This window comes from Rutilus rutilus (assembly GCF_951802725.1).
Source record: "Rutilus rutilus genome assembly, chromosome: 25".
Taxonomy (NCBI): Eukaryota; Metazoa; Chordata; class Actinopteri; order Cypriniformes; family Leuciscidae; genus Rutilus; species Rutilus rutilus.
The window spans coordinates 689,074-710,082 of NC_140229.1; the positions used below are offsets into that span (position 1 = coordinate 689,074).

General features: G+C 44.1%; 1 protein-coding gene across 1 annotated transcript; it reads right to left on the reverse strand.

Annotated features, from left to right (window-relative positions):
* Positions 1-1,498: 1,498 nt before the first annotated feature.
* On the reverse strand, positions 1,499-20,965 carry emsy (EMSY transcriptional repressor, BRCA2 interacting). Its single transcript, XM_084401136.1, has 21 exons — positions 20,686-20,965; positions 19,643-19,700; positions 18,876-18,981; positions 18,702-18,801; positions 18,051-18,125; positions 17,449-17,624; positions 15,462-15,617; positions 15,085-15,344; positions 12,328-12,562; positions 11,883-12,086; positions 10,801-10,947; positions 10,477-10,647; positions 9,829-9,965; positions 9,572-9,748; positions 8,182-8,353; positions 7,579-7,743; positions 6,829-6,978; positions 5,667-5,791; positions 4,997-5,350; positions 4,253-4,642; positions 1,499-2,183 (listed from the first exon to the last, which is right to left on the reverse strand). Exons 3-21 carry the CDS (start codon positions 18,976-18,978, stop codon positions 1,998-2,000), a joined length of 3,483 nt encoding a protein of 1,160 aa, XP_084257262.1. The 5' UTR covers positions 18,979-18,981; positions 19,643-19,700; positions 20,686-20,965; the 3' UTR covers positions 1,499-1,997.
* Between the last annotated feature and the right edge of the window lie 44 nt (positions 20,966-21,009).

Genomic DNA, 21,009 nt, shown 5'->3' on the forward strand with positions numbered 1-21,009 from the left:
TGAAATCTGATAAGAGCTCTGAAAGACGCGGTTAGACGTGTGTTTCGGGTGTTTTCTTTCAAACACTTTATTAAAAGTCCAAAATCTGAAAATTGAAACTGAAACTGTGTTTGCCTGTAGTGTCTCGCCTTAAATAAATGTGATACATAAATTATTATTCGAATTTCTTGATAATTTAATCATATTAGCTTAAAATTTTGTGAAACAAGAAGGATAACTATATCAGTCACAATATCAGTGTTTGTTCTGCATTTTTGTCGTCTGTCTCTTTAAATGCTGGAGCTCGTTAAAGCAGGATGGACTCTGATTGGCTGTCAGTGTTTTTATCGTCCACCAATCGCTCTGGACGTGACTCCGCTGATATCGCTCCTCTGTGTCGTTAGGGTTATTTATCGTCCAGACCAGCGCTGGAACGGGTCGCCATTGACCGGGATCGTCCGGATCAGCTGACTGATTCATGAACAGTGGAGGAAGAAACCGGAAGTGTGTCGGTTTATTCGGTCTTAAAGTGACAGTAGCCTAATATTCCTGCTGTCGTCTGTCAGTAATGTTAATAAAACATCAAAATACAGCTTTAACAAAGATGAACCTATATTTAATTTCTACAGTGAGCAAATAGTGTTATTTTACATTTAGGCTTAATTATTAATGTCTGTCCCTGAACACTACTGATACACTTTGTTATTTAGTATTCATCTCTGCTTGTAATTTGTGTATTTGTTCTTATTTTATTACTGACTGTTCACTTGTTTTTAATAATGTTTGAACTTTATCAGTTAGGCTCGTAGTTTTTGATGTGGTGTCGAAGAACTTCAAGTGAGATTTAAGTAATAAATGAAAAGCAAAGTTAACCCCCCCCCCCCCATATATATATATGTGTGTACAATTTTTTTTTTTTTGCTGATCCGAAAAATGACCCGATCCGTGGCTCAAACCCGTAGATGATCCGATCCGTGAGTGTTGAGATCCGCTGCACCACTAGCCGTGAGCCTTCAGTGATCCAGGTCACATGACGAATCAAACCCTCGCTCCGCCCGGAACAAACACATTACGCAACACGCCAATTACTTCAGGCAAAACACATTAGTGTAATGAGCTGTTCCGTAAACGCCGCTTTTCTGAGAAACGAGAGGACTCGCCGTGGATGAGCGGAGAACGAGGACAGAGGATCCCAGCGGAAGACGACTCCATCCCACAGGAAAGTCCCGATGCGTGAATGAAGCGACACACACGCTGGAATCCACCCAGAAACACCGGCGACGCACAAAACCCCCTCGTCCCACGATCACACACACACACACACACACACACACACACCCACATGTGCATTTGTTTCCATCACAATGAGAGAAACTCTCCCCATTTAATGACACTGGTACTTTCCACACACACACACCAGATGGGCGTGTGTTTTGTGAGTGCACCTGTCAACACGCCTCGCGTAACCTGAGAGCTCACCTGTGCAAACACACACACACATAATAACACAAGGCACGGCGGGCTTTTGTAGTAAACTTTATATAGTTAAAATGCTAACATTACATCGAGAGAGAGAGAGAGAGAGAGAGAGAGAGAGAGAGAGAGAGAGAGAGAGAGAGTGTGTGTGAGAGAGTGTGAGAGTCCAGAGAGAGAGAGAAAAAGAGTGTGTGTGTGTGAGAGAGAGAGTGTGTGTGTAAGAGTCCAGAGGGAGGGAGAGAGAGAGAGAGTGAGAGAGAGAGTGTGTGTGTGTGTGAGAGAGAGAGAGAGAGTGTGAGTCCAGAGAGAGAGAGAGAGAGAGAGAGAGAGAGAGAGAGAGAGAGAGCGCACAAGATCCAGACACTGATTTACATGAGCGACGCTATTTACACCAATCAGAGAGCAGAACAGAGTCTTAAGAGTCCTTCAGCTCTACGTAAAACTATAAATGAAGTAGAATTTAACACAAACATTGTTCTCCGCTGCAGGCCGAAGCACAAACTCACTGAATGTTTCTCTATACAGCACGAGTTCGGCGCGCTTCACTGTGATTGGTCGGCTGTTGGGCTGGCCGCCGCCCCCTCGTCGTTGCTGCTGTCCACTTCCTGTTGCATGGCCTCCTGGTCCAGGCGCTGGCTGGTGTAATCGCTGATCTCCAGGAACCCGCTCGGCTCCACCACAACATTAGACTGGCTGGAGTCTGGCATGATGGAGTACTGGGGGATCACCTGACCACAAACACAAGCGTCAGCCAATCACAGCAGTGCTGAGGGATCACCTGACCACAAACACAAGCGTCAGCCAATCAAAGCAGTGCTGAGGGATCACCTGACCACAAAGACAAGCGTCAGCCAATCACAGCAGTGCTGAGGGATCACCTGACCACAACGACGACATGTATTATATTGCATTGCATATAACGTGTGCTGGTCAACTAGTCTAATAATTAGAACCCCCTAGAAAACTGTAAAAAAAACACAAAAAAACATAGGAACATTGTGTGTACAATTAATAACTAAATTTATTATTCCAATATCCAAATATGATACTAAATCCCACGGGAAAAGGGCTTCTATCTGTGACGTGCCGTCTTTGCATTTGAACACATTTTAAACAGGACACGCATTAGCTGAATAAACGTTAGCCAATACAAACGTATTTATATAAAACAGTTGACAGTGAACAGACAGGAGTCCTGTCACATGACCCAATCATAGCCAACAAATCACTTCTTCTAAAAAAAATATGAAGCATAAGTTAGACGAATCCGACATATAGGGCTGTGTTAACGGTAAAACGTCCGTCATTTAACGAATTTTAAAAACACGGATGGATAATACAAAATACTTTCTGACATTTTGACAGAAAAAAAACAATTAAAGTTTTAATTTGATCAAATTGAACAAGCGCAACATTCAGCATTCAATCAAATATTCTAAAAGATTTATTATTAATAATAATGGTATTTCAACATATCTCGTCATTTCGACATAATATGTGTGCGTGCAACAAGCAAGATGTGCTTTTGTAAATCCGGTGACGCGTGCATTGATTTTTATTAATAAACGAGTGTTTTCTGTGTCAGTGTCGGCTGCAAAGATGAAGTTGAGGATCGCCATCTCTGTAGTGAACGCGCCTATAGAGAGACATGCACATCATGGATTACATAATCAGAGAGTAGCCTATTTCTTTTCGTTTTGAATTATTTCGTTTAAAGACATTTCAAGCGTTGTGTATTTGATGTATTGCTCATGTCTGTGAGGCATACGCTGAGTTTCGTGAAGTTATGATGAGACGAGCTCCAGTTGACGTGCAGTGCCAGTGACCGCGCCGGCGCCTCCATGATTATATTGTCTGCTATATTTGCTTCTTATTTATTCAATCCAGGCAATTGGTTGATGAAAGATTTATTAAAATTAAGATACAATTTATACAAAACGAAATTCACTTTAGAGAAAGGCTTTCTACAGAACAAAACTTAATGAAGTGGTCACAATCATGTCTGACCCGCTCCATGTCTCTCGATATGTTGCGCATCCTATCCTACTCCTGCTGTTCACTTTACATAATCAACATAGATAAAAAAAAAAAAACATTATAATATTTTAACAAATATAAAACTAAATGCTCTTATTTAATGGCTACAACAGTATAGTAGGCCTTCTGACTCTCTATTTGTACAAATTGCTGCACATTCATTTAATTCTGAATCTTGCACACACAAGTTGAAAGGCATTTGTTCAAATCAAGTTCACGGATAATTGTGCGTGCATTTATTAATCATTATGATACTAAAATCATAAAGTAGGCTATGCTATGTACAAAAAATCAGATGAGCCCAGAATATGAACGCAACGTTTAATTACACGTTAAGCATTTTCCTCCCATAGAAAACCATTATAAGAACGCTTAATGTGGCTTATGCAGATTACAGTGTCCCCTTATTATGTCGAAATAACGAGATAAGTTTTCTTTTCTTCTTCATGCGGTTCAGGGCTTCTGTAGAATACAGCCTGAATATAATTGCTTCCAGAAATTATTTTTGGGGGTGCTGTCGGGGTGCTTTGGTCTTTCTTGTGGGTGCTGAAGCACTGCTAGCCCCTCCCTAGTGCCGCCCATGGGCAGGACATTATTAATCTAACTCTGATTGTGTTCGTCTGACAGAAGAGTGTCATACACACCTAGGATGAGTTGAGGGAGAGTAAATCAGCCAGGGGTAATGTTCATTTCTGGGTGAACTATCCCTTTAACTCACTTCTGTGTGTGTGTGTGTGTGTGCCTGTGTGTACAGCCGCACCTGTATGATGTCCAGCTCTTTGCTCTTTGCTCGGCTGAAGGCCTCGAGCGTGGGCTTGGAGCTGCTGATGAGTGATGAAGAGGAGGAGGAGGAAGAGGAGGCCACAGCTTTGGTCATCGGGCCGCAGTCGCTGGAGGAGTCCACCATCATGGGCTCCAGCTCCGCCTCCAGCATGGAGATCTTCAGGATGTCTGAGACCGAGGGCTTCTCCGGCACCGGCACACTGGAGCCGGACTCCGACTGGAGCTTCACTGCCGCCTCGGCGCTGCTGGACACCGGCGGACCCTGAAGATGAGGAACCGGGTGAGGAACCGGATGAGGAGCCGGCTGAGGGCTGCCGAACGTGATCCTGGTGACGCTGGCGCCCTGCGTGATGATCGGCTGCTGCACCTGAGACACACACACACACACACACACATATAAAACAGGTTCTACACTGCAAAAATGCTTTTCTTACTCAGTATTTTTGTCTAGTTTCCAGTCCAAATATCTCCAGATTCTTAAATCAAGATGCATTTACTATACGAGTAAAATGCCATGAGATATTATGTCTTGTTTTCTAGGGAAATAAACCAAATTTAAGTGAGTTGTTACTTAAAAAAGCAAAATTATCCAGAAAAAACTAAGTGAAAAAAAATGTGAATATGAAAAAGGATAAATAAAACACAATTTAGGAAAAACTAAACCTAAAACTATGACCTCAGTGAAGTAAGCCTGTGATGTGTGAGGGCCTGTCACACACACCTGCGCGCTGCTCTTCCCGGAGCCCACGGGGTGATGCGCCTGCAGGGGGGGGGGCTGAGACAGCTGTGTGTGTGTGTTGGGCCGGTTGTGTGAGGTGGGCGCCTGCTGCAGTCGGGGCAGCTGAGGTGTGTGTGGAGCGACGGACACCGGTGGAGGGCCAGCAGAGGGCGCTCTCTGGACCACAGCTCTCGCTGACACAGGCTCCGCCCTCTTCGCCTCCGACGGGCCAATCACAGGCTTGCTGAGGGGCTGCTGGGACGAGCGGTAGAACAGACCCGTCTGAGGGTCCAGCGTGTCTCCCTCGAACTCGCCCTCGTCCACCAGCATCTGCTCCTGCAGCGGCTTCCCCTCCACCTGCGCACACACACACACACACACACACACACTAATGTTGTTCGGCTGCAGTTCCAAACGCTTCCACTAGAGGAAACTCGCCTCTCATTTACAATGCGCTCATTTCTGACTGTGAGGAGCACAAGTGTGACTATTTTTACAGAACCATCTTCACATATATATAGCATGAAGAATATAATAACACTGCTCTTCCAGCTTTAGCAGCCGCTTGCAGCGTCACGGGCGCGGGTTCGATGCATAGAGATGTCGGATGCAGTCGCAGTGTGATTGTGCTGCAGTGACACAGGAGTCAGGGGTGTGTGTCTGCGGTTGTGACCTGTTGTGTGACGGCTCCAGACGCTGCAGTGCTGATGCTCTTGGCTGAGGTCGACTGGTTCTGGTTCTGGCTGCTGGACGCAGAGACGTCTCCTCCCGCCACAGCTTTACACACTTTACCTGAAACTGCAGAGAAACAACTCTTTAAAATAGAATTAAGACTTCTTGCACAAATAAAACGTATACTGCATGTCCATGTAGAACATGATCAAATATATCATGCGTTTCAGATTGTTTCTCTTCATTGAACGGCACACAATACATACACATACAAATGAGTTAATGTCGAGCGATACTGGGCTTTGCTGATATGATGCTGATAGGAAAGGCAATTGTGTATGATACTAGTAAATGTGTTAAATTCTGTATTTATGTTGAGTTAAATGCCAAATACAGTTTACTGAGTAATAAAAAATACCAATAATATAAAATAAAATAAAGATTTTATGCATAATGAACCTTTTAATTGTAACCAAGCCTGAAATACAGCGGGACTCTTATTTTAAAATGTGAGATGAGGAAGATAAATCAAACATCTTATAACCTAATCTATGATGTATTATAATATAAACATCATAAGGTAAACATGTTGATGTAATTCATCAACAGCAGATCAAAGCAATCGTTTGGCATAAATGTGCCATTTTTATTGTGAACTGATCTAATACTTCTTAAAATGATTATTAAAGTGCCTCTATTCTGCTGTTTTAAAGGTTCCTAATGTTATGTCAGAGTCTCCTACAACAGGTTTACATTCATCCAAGCTCAGCGTCACTGTAATGTCCTCATGATCTCCACTGCAGCGTCAGCTCTTCTCTCAGTGTCTCTCTAAGCCCCGCCTCTCTGAGAGCTGATCTGCTCTGATTGGTCAGAAAGCAAACGCTCATCATCATATCTGAATCTCAGCTCTTGATCACAGTGATACGAACAGTAACGATGGCGTGGGTTTTACCGTATCAATCTCATTTTGCTCATTTGAATATTCATAGAACCGCGCTTACTAAATGAGGCGAGAGTGTCGAGTAACATTCAAGATATTTTTAAGGCATGAAGACTTTATTTTGGTAAGGAAAAAACGTTTAAATATGTCACTTTGGTGAGTTTTAAGAGATAAAATGGCATTAAATGACTCTGAGCGGAGTGAGCCGTCAGTGTTGACGTACCGATGTATTCAGGGATGGTGTCGGAGTCTCCGGTGTTCTGACCCGACGGCTCCGGCGACTGTCTCCGGTCCGAGGACACTGGGATCGGCACCGCCATCTGACTCAGGTCGATCGTGTGCTGTCGAGGTTTGGCGTCGCTCTTCTCCTTCACTGTAACATCACACACACACACACACACACACACAGTCAAACCAAACATTATTCAAACACCAGATATCATTTTTTATATTTTCTTTTACTAGTGTGATCAGGACACTTTAGTTCATTTATGTAAGTGAGGAGAGCAAAATAAAGTAAACTGTGACATATTACACCCAAATATTCCTCATACAGAGACTACCAGTGACATTTTGGGAGCAAAAATGATTGGGACACTTTGAGCTGATCATGTTTTGCTGAAGTGTTTTGTCTTTAATTGCTAATGCTCTTTTTACACACAGACTGAACACAATGAAGCATTGCTTGGTGATTGGTTGAGCTAAACTGGTATTATCTAATTGTGTCGTTAAATTTAACAGCTGACAGATATTCAACATAATTCATGTGTGAGACAGTCTAACAGAAGGACGGACAAAACCAGTCAAATATCAACTGAGTTCTGCTCATATTTTATTACCATTTTCTAAACTATAGCGAATAAACTGATAATGTGAGAAATGTTGAAGGTGTCGGAATAAGTTTTGGTTTAACGCAGAAGGAAGGAGGCAGACACCGGTGCAGGGTCTCACACACACACACACACACACACACCGCTGGTCTGCTGCAGCTCCAGAAGGGCTTTAATGGTGGACGTCGCCGACTGGGACTCTCCTGTAACGTCCTGGTAAATGATGGTGGGACTGGCTTCCACGGACACCTCCTGCTCGGCCCAGTCCTGCCCCCTGGAGGCGATCACGTGCACCACCGGCGGAGCGTCTGCACACACACACACACACACACACACACACACACACACACACACACACACACACACAACACTCTTACTCTGTGCTATAATCATAATGCATTTTATTTAAGGTGCCTTTCAAATCACTCAAGGTCACCATACATCAAGCAGCAGCAACAATAACAATATTAAAATAAAAAACAACATTAGCAATGGTAATAAAATAAATGATAAATGAGGGGAGAGCAACAATTACAAATATGACAAAAATAAAATAAAAAATAAATGTTATGACGTTAATTCTTTAGGATAATCGGGGAAAAGTGGGCCAAACGAGTTGAGACCCGCTGGTGTAAAGCTGTTCAACACATCATTCAGTGTAAACTGATAATTATAGATAATAATCGCAATTACAATGTCAAGGGAATAATGGTCATGTGCTTCTCGTCGTGATCGTGCACTCCTACCGTGAGGCGTGTCGGACTCGGAGAACGGGGTCGGCTCGTCTTTCAGTGTCTCCTGAGTGGATCCGGCGGGTTCAGCGCTGCGAGAGACTTGCTGAAGCGTCTCGCTGACCAGCTGACGGGCCTGTTCGCTCACCACCGCCTGGAACGCCATGGGCTTGGGCTTGATCAGGACCTGCGCACACACACACACACACACACACAGCGTTAAGATGTGAAGCTTATAGATCCATCAGTAGATCCTCTTCCATTGGTGAGAAGTGAAGCCGCCAGAGTCCTAATACAGCGCTGACATCGTGTGCCGATTCGGGACCTGATTCTGCACAGTAGTGAGTGTGTGTGGAGTCACGTTATCAAGGACGCACACACACACACTCTCACACACACGGTTACTACAGAGTTTACTGAGTGAAATAAACAGTTATGGAGATGTAGAAATTAAAGCTGAAGCTCCAATCTCCTCATGAAACCCCCCAATAAAGTGTGTTGGTTCCTCAGCGACTCCGTTTAGAGGAGCTGTCAATCACAGCTGTCAATCATCACGTCACATTCACGTTTTTATAGCATCAAATACACTAAGATCAAACTTATTGCACTTAAACGTACATCAGCATAATAAAAACTACCTAAAATGACAGAAAACATTTTTGAAATGTAATTTGATTGTTTAGTTTCCATCGCGTCCCATTAGACTTCATGGTTTATGAGTTATACTGGGACCGGCCACTGGGGGGCGATCGAGACGCTTTGGATGTTTTTATTTATTTATGCACATTTATGCAGATCTTGGTGCTTCCATCCAATGTTTCTTATGCAATATGCCAAAACTCACGTTAAAATATGCATATGAACCACAGCTGGAGAATCCCCTCGTGTGTGTGACTCTGCAGAACAGTGACACTCGTTGTGTTTAGATGTTGTGCTTCAGTGTTTGGCTCTGACACAGACTGAATGGTTCGGCCCAGTGTTCACTGGTGTGTGTTCCCGACAGGCACTGGGATTGACGGAGCTGGATAAATCTGTGCTGGTTTATGGATACGCAACCGCCCTGCTGGAGATCGGACTGCCACACGATCCACTTTCCAAAGCAAACGTCCACACCGAGAGCGAACATTCACCAGCTGACCAGCTTTAGCCTGCGCACACACACGTGTGGGAGACGCTGGAGGAAGTCATGTGACTTTACCTCAGGCTAGTTTCCCCTACACACCTGACATAAGTTAACCTGGGCGTCTCCTGATCGACATCTCCCTTAAACTCATCTTTTTCCTTGGATGCCTTAAAATATCTTGAATGTAACTCGACACCCTTGCCTCATTTAGTATTCGCGGTTCTATGAATATGCAAATGAGCCCCGCCTCTATGACGGCTCAGCCTGAGCGCAGACCCTGACCTGTGTTTTGCCCTGCTGCCCGTAGACGATCTTGGTGGGGATGATCTTGGTGGCGGTGGAGGGCTGGACGCCGGCGCTGAGGCTCTTGGGCTGCGTCACGATCATCTTGGTGATGGGTCTCGATGCGGTGATGATGGCGGGCTTGGACCCGGGCATCGCCTGCAGGCTCTTCTCTCCCTGAAACACACACACACACACCCTCGTCAGTGCCGCATCACCCCCCCCGCTCGCGTCATGTGACGGTCATGTGACCTCACCCCGGCGTTCAGCAGCGTCGTGACCACGTTCTTGCCCGGCAGACCCTGGATGGTGGTTCCCTTGCCCGAGGTCTTCTGCACCACGATCACATTGGGCTTGGATGTCATGGGGATAGTGGTGATCTTAGTGGTGGTTCCTGTTAATACAGAACATCAGAACCACACACACACACACACACACACACACACACACACACACACACGTGACGAGAGTTGCAAGATATATTCTGAAATAAATGGATGTCGCCTTGGATACGGCTTAGTGCGAATGTACAATGAAATTAGTTGTAACCCTAAGCCGGTTTGGTTGTATTGTATACAGCACTATATCAATATGTGTGACTTGACTTGATGTGTGTGTGTTGGCCTGTGTGTGTGTGTGTGTTTGTGTTTGTGTGTGTGTGTGTCCTCCCCTCACCTGACACCATGCTGATGGTGATGATCTGTGTGTGTGTGTGTGTGTGTGTGTGTGTGTGTGTGTGTGTGTGTCCTCCCCTCACCTGACACCATGCTGATGGTGATGATCTGTGTGTGTGTGTGTGTGTGTGTGTGTGTGTGTGTGTCCTCCCCTCACCTGACACCATGCTGATGGTGATGATCTGTGTGTGTGTGTGTGTGTGTGTGTGTGTGTGTGTGTCCTCCCCTCACCTGACACCATGCTGCTGGTGATGATCTTGCCGCCCAGCGTGGCGAGGGACTTGGGCACGACGGTGATGATGCTGCCGCTGGTGGTCTTGACGTACGTGGCTCCGGCGGGGGACGAGACTCGAGTGCCGAGAGCAGGGCTGACCGATGGACGAGTGTAAGTGGCCTGAGTGCCTGCCGAACACACCATTTCACACTTTTTTTCACCAGAGCAACTTTTTTAAGAGTTTTTTTTTTTATTGACGCGACACATATATAGACATCCATTTACATGCAGACTTTTGTGATGGATAGATGGATTTTTGTTGTTATCATATGTTAGTGTACCTGTGGGGTTGGACACCAGTTTGGTGGTCATGATGGCCCCGTTGCTGCTGACCACCATGATGGGGGCGGAGCTACTGCTGGGGGCGGCACCCGAGGGCTTGGGCAAGATCTTACTGGGCTGCATCTGCTGCGTGATGATCTTCACACCTGCACACATACACACACACACACACACACACACACGCACACACCACAAGGCAAGTCAGCTTTATTTATACAGCACTTCTTACAACAGAGTGTTTCAGAGCAGCTTTACAGAGATAACCGGAAAATAATGCAACAAAGTTTGTTTCCAGAAGAGAATAGCGTCACAGTCCAGCTTGAGTCAGTTCAGCGATGCTTCATTTCTGCTGTAAAAAAGTTATTAATTTAGTTCATTCATTTATATATATATATAGCCGCTCTGTAGTAAACCGTGATGTCATCGTCCAGCTCAGCTCAGTTCTCATATAATGCTGTCAATGCAGGAGATCAATAATATTGATGAATATTAAATTAAATGTCACCAACTAACTCTAACCCAAAAGCGATAAAGGAGAAAAAAGGGCGAAAAAGGCTAAAATAAATAAATAAATAAATTTAAAAAAAGAGCTTTTAAGAAAAATAAAATAATTGTATTTAAAAGTACAACTGTACAGTATTACAGTAATAATACTTGAAGTTTTAAAATTTAAATAATTTCTCCAGCTTTTCTGCTCCTCATTATAAGTGTGTTGGTGTCAGTGCGGATCACGAGCTGCTCGTGTGTGTGTGTGTGTGTGTGTGTGTGTGTGTGTGTGTGTGTGTGTGTGTGTGTGTGTGTGTGTGTGTGTGTGTGAACACAGTGCTGCGCTTCACTCTGAAACACGCGTGTCCTTCAGTCAGTCACACACACACTGCCTCCGAAACTGTCGTCCATCATAAAAAAATTCGGATCTGGTTCGATATCTGCGTTTTCCGCATCCGTATCACACATTTCGAGAGGAGTTTTAGCAATTCAGAGCCACTGAGTGACGAATATGAGAAACGCGTGTGATACTCCCAGCGTGCAGGAGCGGTGCGGTGATGATGTCAGTGAGCCGTCAGTGTGTGCGTGTGCTCACCGGACTCCTGCTTGATCTGGATGGTGGGTTTGGCCCCGGGGCCCGAGCCCTGAGGAGACGCCAGCGCCTGCAGTGCTTTAGGAGACACACACTGCACCGTCTGCTGGGCCTTGGGGATCTGCAGGATCTGAGGCGAGGAGCCAATCAGAGCCTTCGGTGACGGCAGACGCGTGGAGGACATCTTCAGCGCAGTGGAGGACCCGCCTGAACACACACACACACACACGTGAAAAACCAACACACACACACACACGTGAAAAACCAACACGCACACACACACACACACACACACACACACACACACACACACACACACACACACACGTGAAATGGACAGTGAAGCACTACCGTCCATCTTTAATCATACCGAAATCATACCGTCCAGCACTACACACACATACACGTGAACACACACACACACACACACACACACACACACACTGACCCTGTGCGATGGTGGACATCACCACTGAGGGGCTGGAGGACACCACGGTCGTCACGGCGACGGCACTGGGCCCCGGGGCCGCGCAGGAGCCGGCTGAGATCACCATGGTCTGCTTCTGATTGGACGCCGTGAGCGCCGCGCTCGACACGAGCTTCGACACCGCCGCGTAGTTGTGGGACTTCGACAAGATGTTCGGCACGAAGTTGGAGCTGGGAGACGTGGTCACGATGATCACCTGCAGAGACAGAGCGTTTACTGTGAGTGTGTGTGTGTGTGTGTGAGAGAGTGTGTGAGTGTATATAAATGCACTTTTATGATGGATAGATGCACTTTTATGGACTTCAAAACATTCACTGGCATTATAAAGCTTGGAAGAGCCAGGACATTTATTAATATAACTCTGATTGTGTTCGTCTGACAGAAGAGTGTCATATACACCTAGGATGAGTTGAGGGAGAGTAAATCATGGGTAATGTTCATTTTTGGGTGAACTATCCCTTTAACGGTCCCATTGCATGGATTATTTTATTATTTTAGAATGTTTCCTGGGGTGCCTTTATAATGTTAGTATGTTTTTTAGATCAAAAGTTGTTATAATTTAGAAATAAAGGGCATTTTTCCTAGCCTGATTTTAGCCTCTGATTTGAACGCTCTGTTTAAAGGGGCGTGTCTGTGTGAGACTTCAGTGTAAACACCCACTGCTGTGATTGGCTGCTGTGGGACTTCAGTGTAAACACCCACTGCTGTGATTGGCTGCTGTGGGACTTCAGTGTAAACGCCCACTGCTGTGATTGGCTGCTGTGGGACTTCAGTGTAAACGCCCACTGCTGTGATTGGCTGCTGTGAGACTTCAGTGTGAACGCCCACTGCTGTGATTGGCTGCTGTGAGACTTCAGTGTAAACGCCCACTGCTGTAATTGGCTGCTGTGAGACTTCAGTGTAAACGCCCAACTGCTGTGATTGGCTGCTGTGAGACTTCAGTGTAAACGCCCACTGCTGTGATTGGCTGCTGTGAGACTTCAGTGTAAACGCCCAACTGCTGTGATTGGCTGCTGTGAGTCTTCAGTGTAAACGCCCACTGCTGTGATTGGCTGCTGTGAGTCTTCAGTGTAAACGCCCACTGCTGTAATTGGCTGCTGTGAGACTTCAGTGTAAACGCCCACTGCTGTGATTGGCTGCTGTGAGACTTCAGTGTAAACGCCCACTGCTGTGATTGGCTGCTGTGAGTCTTCAGTGTAAACGCCCACTGCTGTGATTGGCTGCTGTGAGACTTCAGTGTAAACGCCCACTGCTGTGATTGGCTGCTGTGAGACTTCAGTGTAAACACCCACTGCTGTGATTGGCTGACATGCTTGCATATGAAATATTTACCATTACATGTTGAACTTTCTCGAAAACTTTTACTATTACAGCTATTATACATTTTTACTATTACAGCTATCGGGATTAACGAATCGTGAGAAGTTTAAGTACTTAGATCTATTCCCATCACATGAAAGGTTGCAGTGATGAGCACTGAGCAGATGACAGCCTGTTGATCGCGTGAATGAAGTGATCTCATCATTGCAATGCAGTTTCTGCACTCTCACGAATGATTCCACCAATGCAAACATGAGGTAAGTACAGTAAGAGCTTCGTTGTGCAGCGTAACAGCGTCATTGATTTCATAACGAGTTTTGGCAAGTGTCCAGATAAACTGGCGCTGTGTGATTGACAGCTTGGGCGATTGGAAAGGGATTGTTCTTTGATCACTATCTGTATATTAATCACAGTTTAAGTGAGATTATTTTCATCCTACTAAGAGAAATGACGTGAAGTTGATCGTTTAGTCACTGGCTTGATTTACTGATGCATAAACAGTATTGAACGACTTTGAGAGAAAGATTATCTGTCTGAACTTGAACAATTACACATCAGACATTCCCATAACCCACTGGTTCTCCAGAGGCTCGGATGAAGGAACTAAAACAATACTTTTGTGTTCATTTGTACATCCAAACACTGAGCAACTGCCATGCTTCGCTCGTTTGCAGCCATGATGTCTCTCGAGGAGAAACCAATATCGCACTCACGTATATTCTCATTTTCTCATGGGCGGCAAAATACTCTTTGCGGGCAAAGAAGAGAAAGGGGAGGTGACCTTTCACCTTATGACAACATAAAGGGAAGATTCTAGATTCGCCCGTCTGAGCTTTCATGTTCTCATAAATACCCAGGGCTCGGTTACACCCAGGCTCGGGGAACTCATATTAAGGTTAAAAAACCTCATAAAGTGAAATTTTCATGCAATGGGACCTTTAATACTCCCTTCTGAGTGTGTGTGTGTGTGTGTGTGACTGACCTACTGTGTGGTGGTGTTGGTGGTCTGTGTGTGTGTGTGAGAGAGACTGACCTTCTGTGTGGTGGTGTTGGTGGTCTGGGTGTGTGTGTGTGTGTGTGTGTGTGTGTGTGAGAGAGAGACTGACCTTCTGTGTGGTGGTGTTGGTGGTCTGGGTGTGTGTGTGTGTGTGTGTGTGTGTGTGTGTGAGAGAGACTGACCTTCTGTGTGGTGGTGTTGGTGGTCTGGGTGTGTGTGTGTGTGTGTGTGTGTGTGTGAGAGAGAGACTGACCTTCTGTGTGGTGGTGTTGGTGGTCTGGGTGTGTGTGTGTGTGTGTGTGAGAGAGAGAGACTGACCTTCTGTGTGGTGGTGTTGGTGGTCTGGGTGTGTGTGTGTGTGTGTGTGTGTGTGTGTGTGTGTGTGTGAGAGAGAGACTGACCTTCTGTGTGGTGGTGTTGGTGGTCTGGGTGGAGGGTTTGGTGAAGGTGATCTTCACCGGGGACATGTGTGGTGGGAGAGAGTTGGCGATGCTCTGCATCAGGTTGCTCATCTTCGGGCTGCCGCTCACGGGGACCGTGATGGTTTTGGAAAGGGGCGTGGCCAGTTTAGGCCCCTCCTTCAGCAGGACGGGGGAGGAGCTTGAGGAGTTGGTCCTCCGCCTCTTACGGGGTTTCTCGTCCTCATCCGAGCAGCTCACGCCTGAGCAACAGGAGAAACACACACACCTCAGTGTTTTACCTTAGTGTCGTGTGTGTGTGTGTGTGTGTGTGTGTGTATATGAGCGAGACAGAGAGAGTGTGTATGTGTGTGTCGTACTCTTGACGTAGACTGTACTCCCGCTGGGCAGCACCACTACGTTGGATGCAGGACTGGCGGGTCGAGGGGATTTAACAGTGGCGGCTGCACTGCTACTGGGAGTCGATGCACTGGGAGGAGTGGAGCTCGTGCTGGTGTACGAGTAACACACAACCACTGCAACACACACACTGCTGTCACTGTACGAGTAACACACAACCACTGCAACACACACACAACACACACACTGCTGTCATTCAGCTGCGCTCATGTGTGCTCTTCTGAAGCGCTTCATACACACACTGTTTCATACATACACATGACAATGACAATGACAATTTATTTGTATAGCACAATTAAAAACAACAGTTGTTGACCAATGTGCTTTCCACATGTAATCCACATAACGTCACAACATTGAATCACATAAATTTCACTTAAATATACAACATCAGACCACCAAAGAAAAAATAGTTTAAAAGCACATAGAAACACAAACATTTAAAACAAAGAAAAAAAACAAAAACAAGTATACTAATCTATTTTAACAGAAACAAGTTTAATCGAAGGCTTTTGAAAATAAAAAAGTTTTAAGTCTGGATTTAAAAGTGAGCAGGGATGGAGCTTGTCTTAAACTAATAGGTAGAGTATTCCAAAGCCTTGGGGCAGCGACGGAAAAAGCTCGGTCTCCCCTACACTTGAGCCTCGATTTTGGGGTAGATAGCAGAGCCTGATTATTTGATCGCAGTGCTCTTGCCGGTTTATATTCGGTAATCATTTCAGAAAGATAAGTTGGTGCTAAGCTATTTAAAGATTTATAGACTAATAGAAGAACTTTGAATTCTACTCTGAACCGCACTGGTAGCCAATGTAATGAGCGTAAAATAGGGGTAATGTGCTCCCTTTTTTTTATGCCGCACAAAAAGTGTGCCGTAGCATTCTGTACATACTGCAAGCGAGCTAATGTATGATGGTTGATTCCTAAATATAATGAGTTACAGTAATCTAGCCTTGATGAAATAAAAAACATGAATTAATTTCTCAAGGTCTTTGAAAGAAACAAACGGCTTAACTTTTGCCAGTAGACGAAGCTGATAAAAACAAGTTTTTACAACTGAATTTATTTGGCGGTCAAACTTTAGGTCGCTATCAAAGATGAAACCTAGATTTTTAACCCAAGGTTTTAGGTACACAGACATTTCCCCTAAATCCAAGTTTATAGATCTTGAGCGCTCAGATGGACTAAAAACAATAATTTCTGTTTTATCTTCATTCAAAATTAAAAAATTAAGAGAAAGCCATGCCTTAATCTCCTCTAAACATGCTTTAAATGACTCAAATTCAGCATAGTTTCGTTTAACAGGCAAATAAACCTGTGTGTCATCTGCATAGCAATGAAAGGATAGTCCATATTTCGTAAAAATTGTCCCTAGAGGAAGCAAATACAAAGAGAATAATAGTGGCGCCAAAATAGAGCCCTGCGGAACTCCACAGAACAAATGTGCTTTACTCGAATAGTGGTCACCCATCTTAACTGAAAAACTCCTATTCGTTAGAAATGATTTTAGCCATTTTAGTACCGTACCTCTTATACCAACACTGTTTTCCAGACACATTCCATTTTGAGTTTAATTTGTCAAAATTCTTTTGTATTTTTCCCCAAATTTCCTTTTTCTTTTTTCCCAAACTCCATTTGAATAATAGTTTGTCAAAATTCAGTTGTATTTTTTCCCAAAATTCCCTTTTAATTTTAGTTTTTCAAAATTCAGTTGTATTTTTTCCCAAAATTCCCTTTTAATTTTAGTTTTTCAAAATTCTGTTGTATTTTCCCCAAATTCCCATTTCCCCCCAAAATTCAGGTCTAATGGTTAAATTCAATGTTAGTGATCAAAATGCATTTCTAACTAATTTAAATCCTGAAACAGCAGATTATGGTACAGCACCAGGGCCCTTTGAACTCTAAGTGTAGTAGATTAAGAGTGTCGGCAGATCCCGGGCAGCGCTTCACCTTCTTTGTTGGCGGTCTCTGCGGGCAGCATTAGCGAGGCGTTCTGGTGCGCTGTAGCGTTAGCCACTGCGTTAGCCGTGACGGTGAAGGCCGTCTGAGGAACCAGTCGGGGCATCAGAGGAACCAGTCGACGGCCCTCGATTGACCACTCAGACGAGCTGTTCGGCCCCGACATGCTGCACACACACACACACACACACACACACACACACACACACACACACACACACACACAACATCACTCAACCCAGTACAAAACACTCGGGCTCAGGGAGGAAACGGTTAACAATACAATCAGCCAATTGAACGTGTTAACAGTTAAAGGTGCAGTGTGTAAGTTTTAGAGGCATCTAGTGGTGAGGTTGTGAATTACACCCAACAGAAGTTACGGTGGCCGACAGGAAGTGATGTCGTCGTCTGAGACAGCAGAGAGTATTATTGTTACAGTTATTATTGTTACTTGTTCATCATTGTGTCAGTGTTTTATTCGCTGACTTTAGCTGAAGCTTCTCTGCACGAGGAACAACATAGTGACGAAACGCGCTTGTCCACTCAGGGCCACCGTAGAAGCATGTCGATGTAAGCGAACTGCAGAGACTCACTGATATGCGATGGTGTTCAGGCGCTCATCGTTGACGGCTCTGCGCACCTCGGCTCGATGACGCTCTGTAGAGATACTGACACACACACACACACACACACACACACACACACACACATCAAACCCTTCATCATCCTCAGTCAGATCAAAACAAATTTTGCTTACATGTCGTTCAGGTCTAAACTGATTAATGTGACTGAAGGACATTAAGATATTACACAAACGATAATGAAACGAAGTATTGTGACATAATTTGGAGTGAAATTGATTATTGGAAGAAAAAAACCCGTGGGGCGGGGCTTAGATTTATCTGATTGTTGTTGATTGGATGTTGAAAAGTGGGCATTGCACTCAAAAATGGAGGCAAATCTGAAGGCGAGCTTGGGGGCGGAGTTTAAGATAACCTACACAGTAAAACACGTTGGGTTACACAAATTGGGTCACTATGTTGGGTCATTTTTAAAATCGTTGGGTAATTTCTAGTAATAACCCAGCTGTTGGGTTAACAGTTATGTATATTTACATTCAGTTCTAGACTCTTCAATATTTAGGTTGTAATTTAAAAATATGTGAATGACCTCAGCACTGTAAGGCGAGTGTGTGTTTTGAAGCAGTGTGTGTGTGTGTGTGTGTGTGTGTGTGTGAGAATGACCTCAGCACTCGAGTCAGTTCTCCCAGCAGCTCCTTCTTGTCTTTCGTGAGATCTCCTTGAGCTCGCAGAGCGCTGATCACACCGGCGTACGCCTCCAGCTCTGAAACACACGAGAGACGTGAGACGCCACACACACACACACACACACATCCCAGCGTTCAGTGCGAGACTCACCCAGTTTGCGCAGGATCCGTTTGCATTCATCTCTGCTGAGGTCGAGCAGCGTGGGCCAAACCACCGGCATGCTGCCCGCCAACGGCTTCTCCTGCTGAATCATCCACTGCACACACACACACACACACACACACACACACACACACACACACACACACACACACACACTATAATCATAATTTTTCTTTTATGTTTTAATTTGACAATAAACCTGTTGTGCAGGATTGTGTTTGCAAAAAAATAAAAGGAATTGTTTTATTTTTATTTGATTTCATTTTAAAAGAAAATTGAACAGACTTTCTGGGAAAAAATAACATTTCATAGGGCCCTAATATAGTAAAAGAAAAGAAGAAAAGGAGTAATAAATTAGGTTGTTGAAGTTTTAATTGATTAGACATGCTTTCTGACTATTAACATTTAATTAAAACAATTAAAATAGAATCTAGAAACATTAAAACAGAAAACAAGGAGTTTGGGAAAACTAAAATGGAAATTTGAGAAACTTCAATGGGCCCTAAAATGTATTTTGGGTTAAACTTTTAATAAATTGTAGTTAAACTGTAAAAGTGTAATGATTTCAATTAATTAGACATGCTTTTTGATTTTAAACATTTAATTTAAGCATTAAACCAGAGTTCAGAAATATTTAAATAGAAAAAACAAAAGGGGAATTTGTGATATATTCAACATTATGTGAAAATAAAACAGAATTTGGAATAAACTGAAGGGCTTTTGAGAACCCGGCTGATGTGTGTAAACTCTCTCACCTCTGACACACTGCACACTCTCTCTGGGTCTCTAAGAGCTGACGATCTTCACCATATCCTTCAGAGATAAACATCATCATCATCATCATCATGACTGTCAACACCTGCACTACATCCCAACTCTCTTATTTCTATTACTTATAATTCATACTGTGTATTCACTCTGTGTTGTCTCTTACTGTAATGTGTATTATTGTTATTGTCTAATTTATTATTCTTAATAATTAGTGTATTCTTTTATATTTTTAGTTTCTTATGCTCTTCTACCCTGTCTTTCTCAAGAGTAATAGATAATGGACAAAATAATAATTTCATTGTATTAAAGTAAAGATGACGATAAAGATCCTAATGGGTCAGATCATGAAAACACAATTTTTAAAAAATAAATAAACACGATAATTTTCAAAACACCTCATAAAAACTACTGTAAAAGACACAAAAAACCCAACACGTATTTGACGTCACGCGTGTATATCAACGTATGCCCCGCCCACATTCCCACGTCAGAGCCAGTACGGCGCTCGCCCCGCCCACTCGATAAGAACATATGAGTCCGTTTCAGTGTTTTGATTCGCGTCAGATCATTCTGACAGCTTAAATTACACAAATCCGCTGAGATCATTGCGTTTACTCTGATCTGATATCAATGAGAGTTGAATATCATCTGATCTGAGATCAGTGTTTATTCTGACAAGATGGAATCGAACCAATAATATAATCGCGATAATGTTCAGTTTGATCACGACAATCCGAGGTTTTCAGCAGAAAGCAGAATCATATACATGTTTGTCATTAAACAGAGGTGTTTAATAAACACGAACTGTTCTGAGATGGTGTTTTTCTGTCATTGTCAGTGTGATGTGTGCAGAGTTAGCTTTAGCCGTTAGCCTCTCTGGAGTTTCTCTCATCACACACATAAACACAGCAGTGACCCGCAGCTTGCACAGCTCAATCGAGTGTGTGTGTCAAATCACAGCTGATCATCAGCACACACACCAGTGTGTCATTTCTAATATCAGCCGTATGTTTATATCTGCACTTACCTTCAGTTCTGCACAGTCCTTCAGCTCCGCCATGTTTATCCGACGCCAAAACACTGGGGCTGCCCGCGGGAAAGCCCAAACAAACGCGAGAATCTACAAATACAGCTCAACTAAACAACCGAAAGCGGTCTGTACATAATGCGACTTGCTAATACATTTTTTCTCGCGAATTTTATTAAATGTCAGTCACTACAAAATACACATTTGCAGGCGAACAGGCACAGTGTTGGGCAGCAATCAGAAGATGCGCGCCGCCATTGTTGACATTCTTTTGTGCGCTGGAGAGACGCGCGTTCATGTGGACTAGCGCGCGCGTTATTGTTT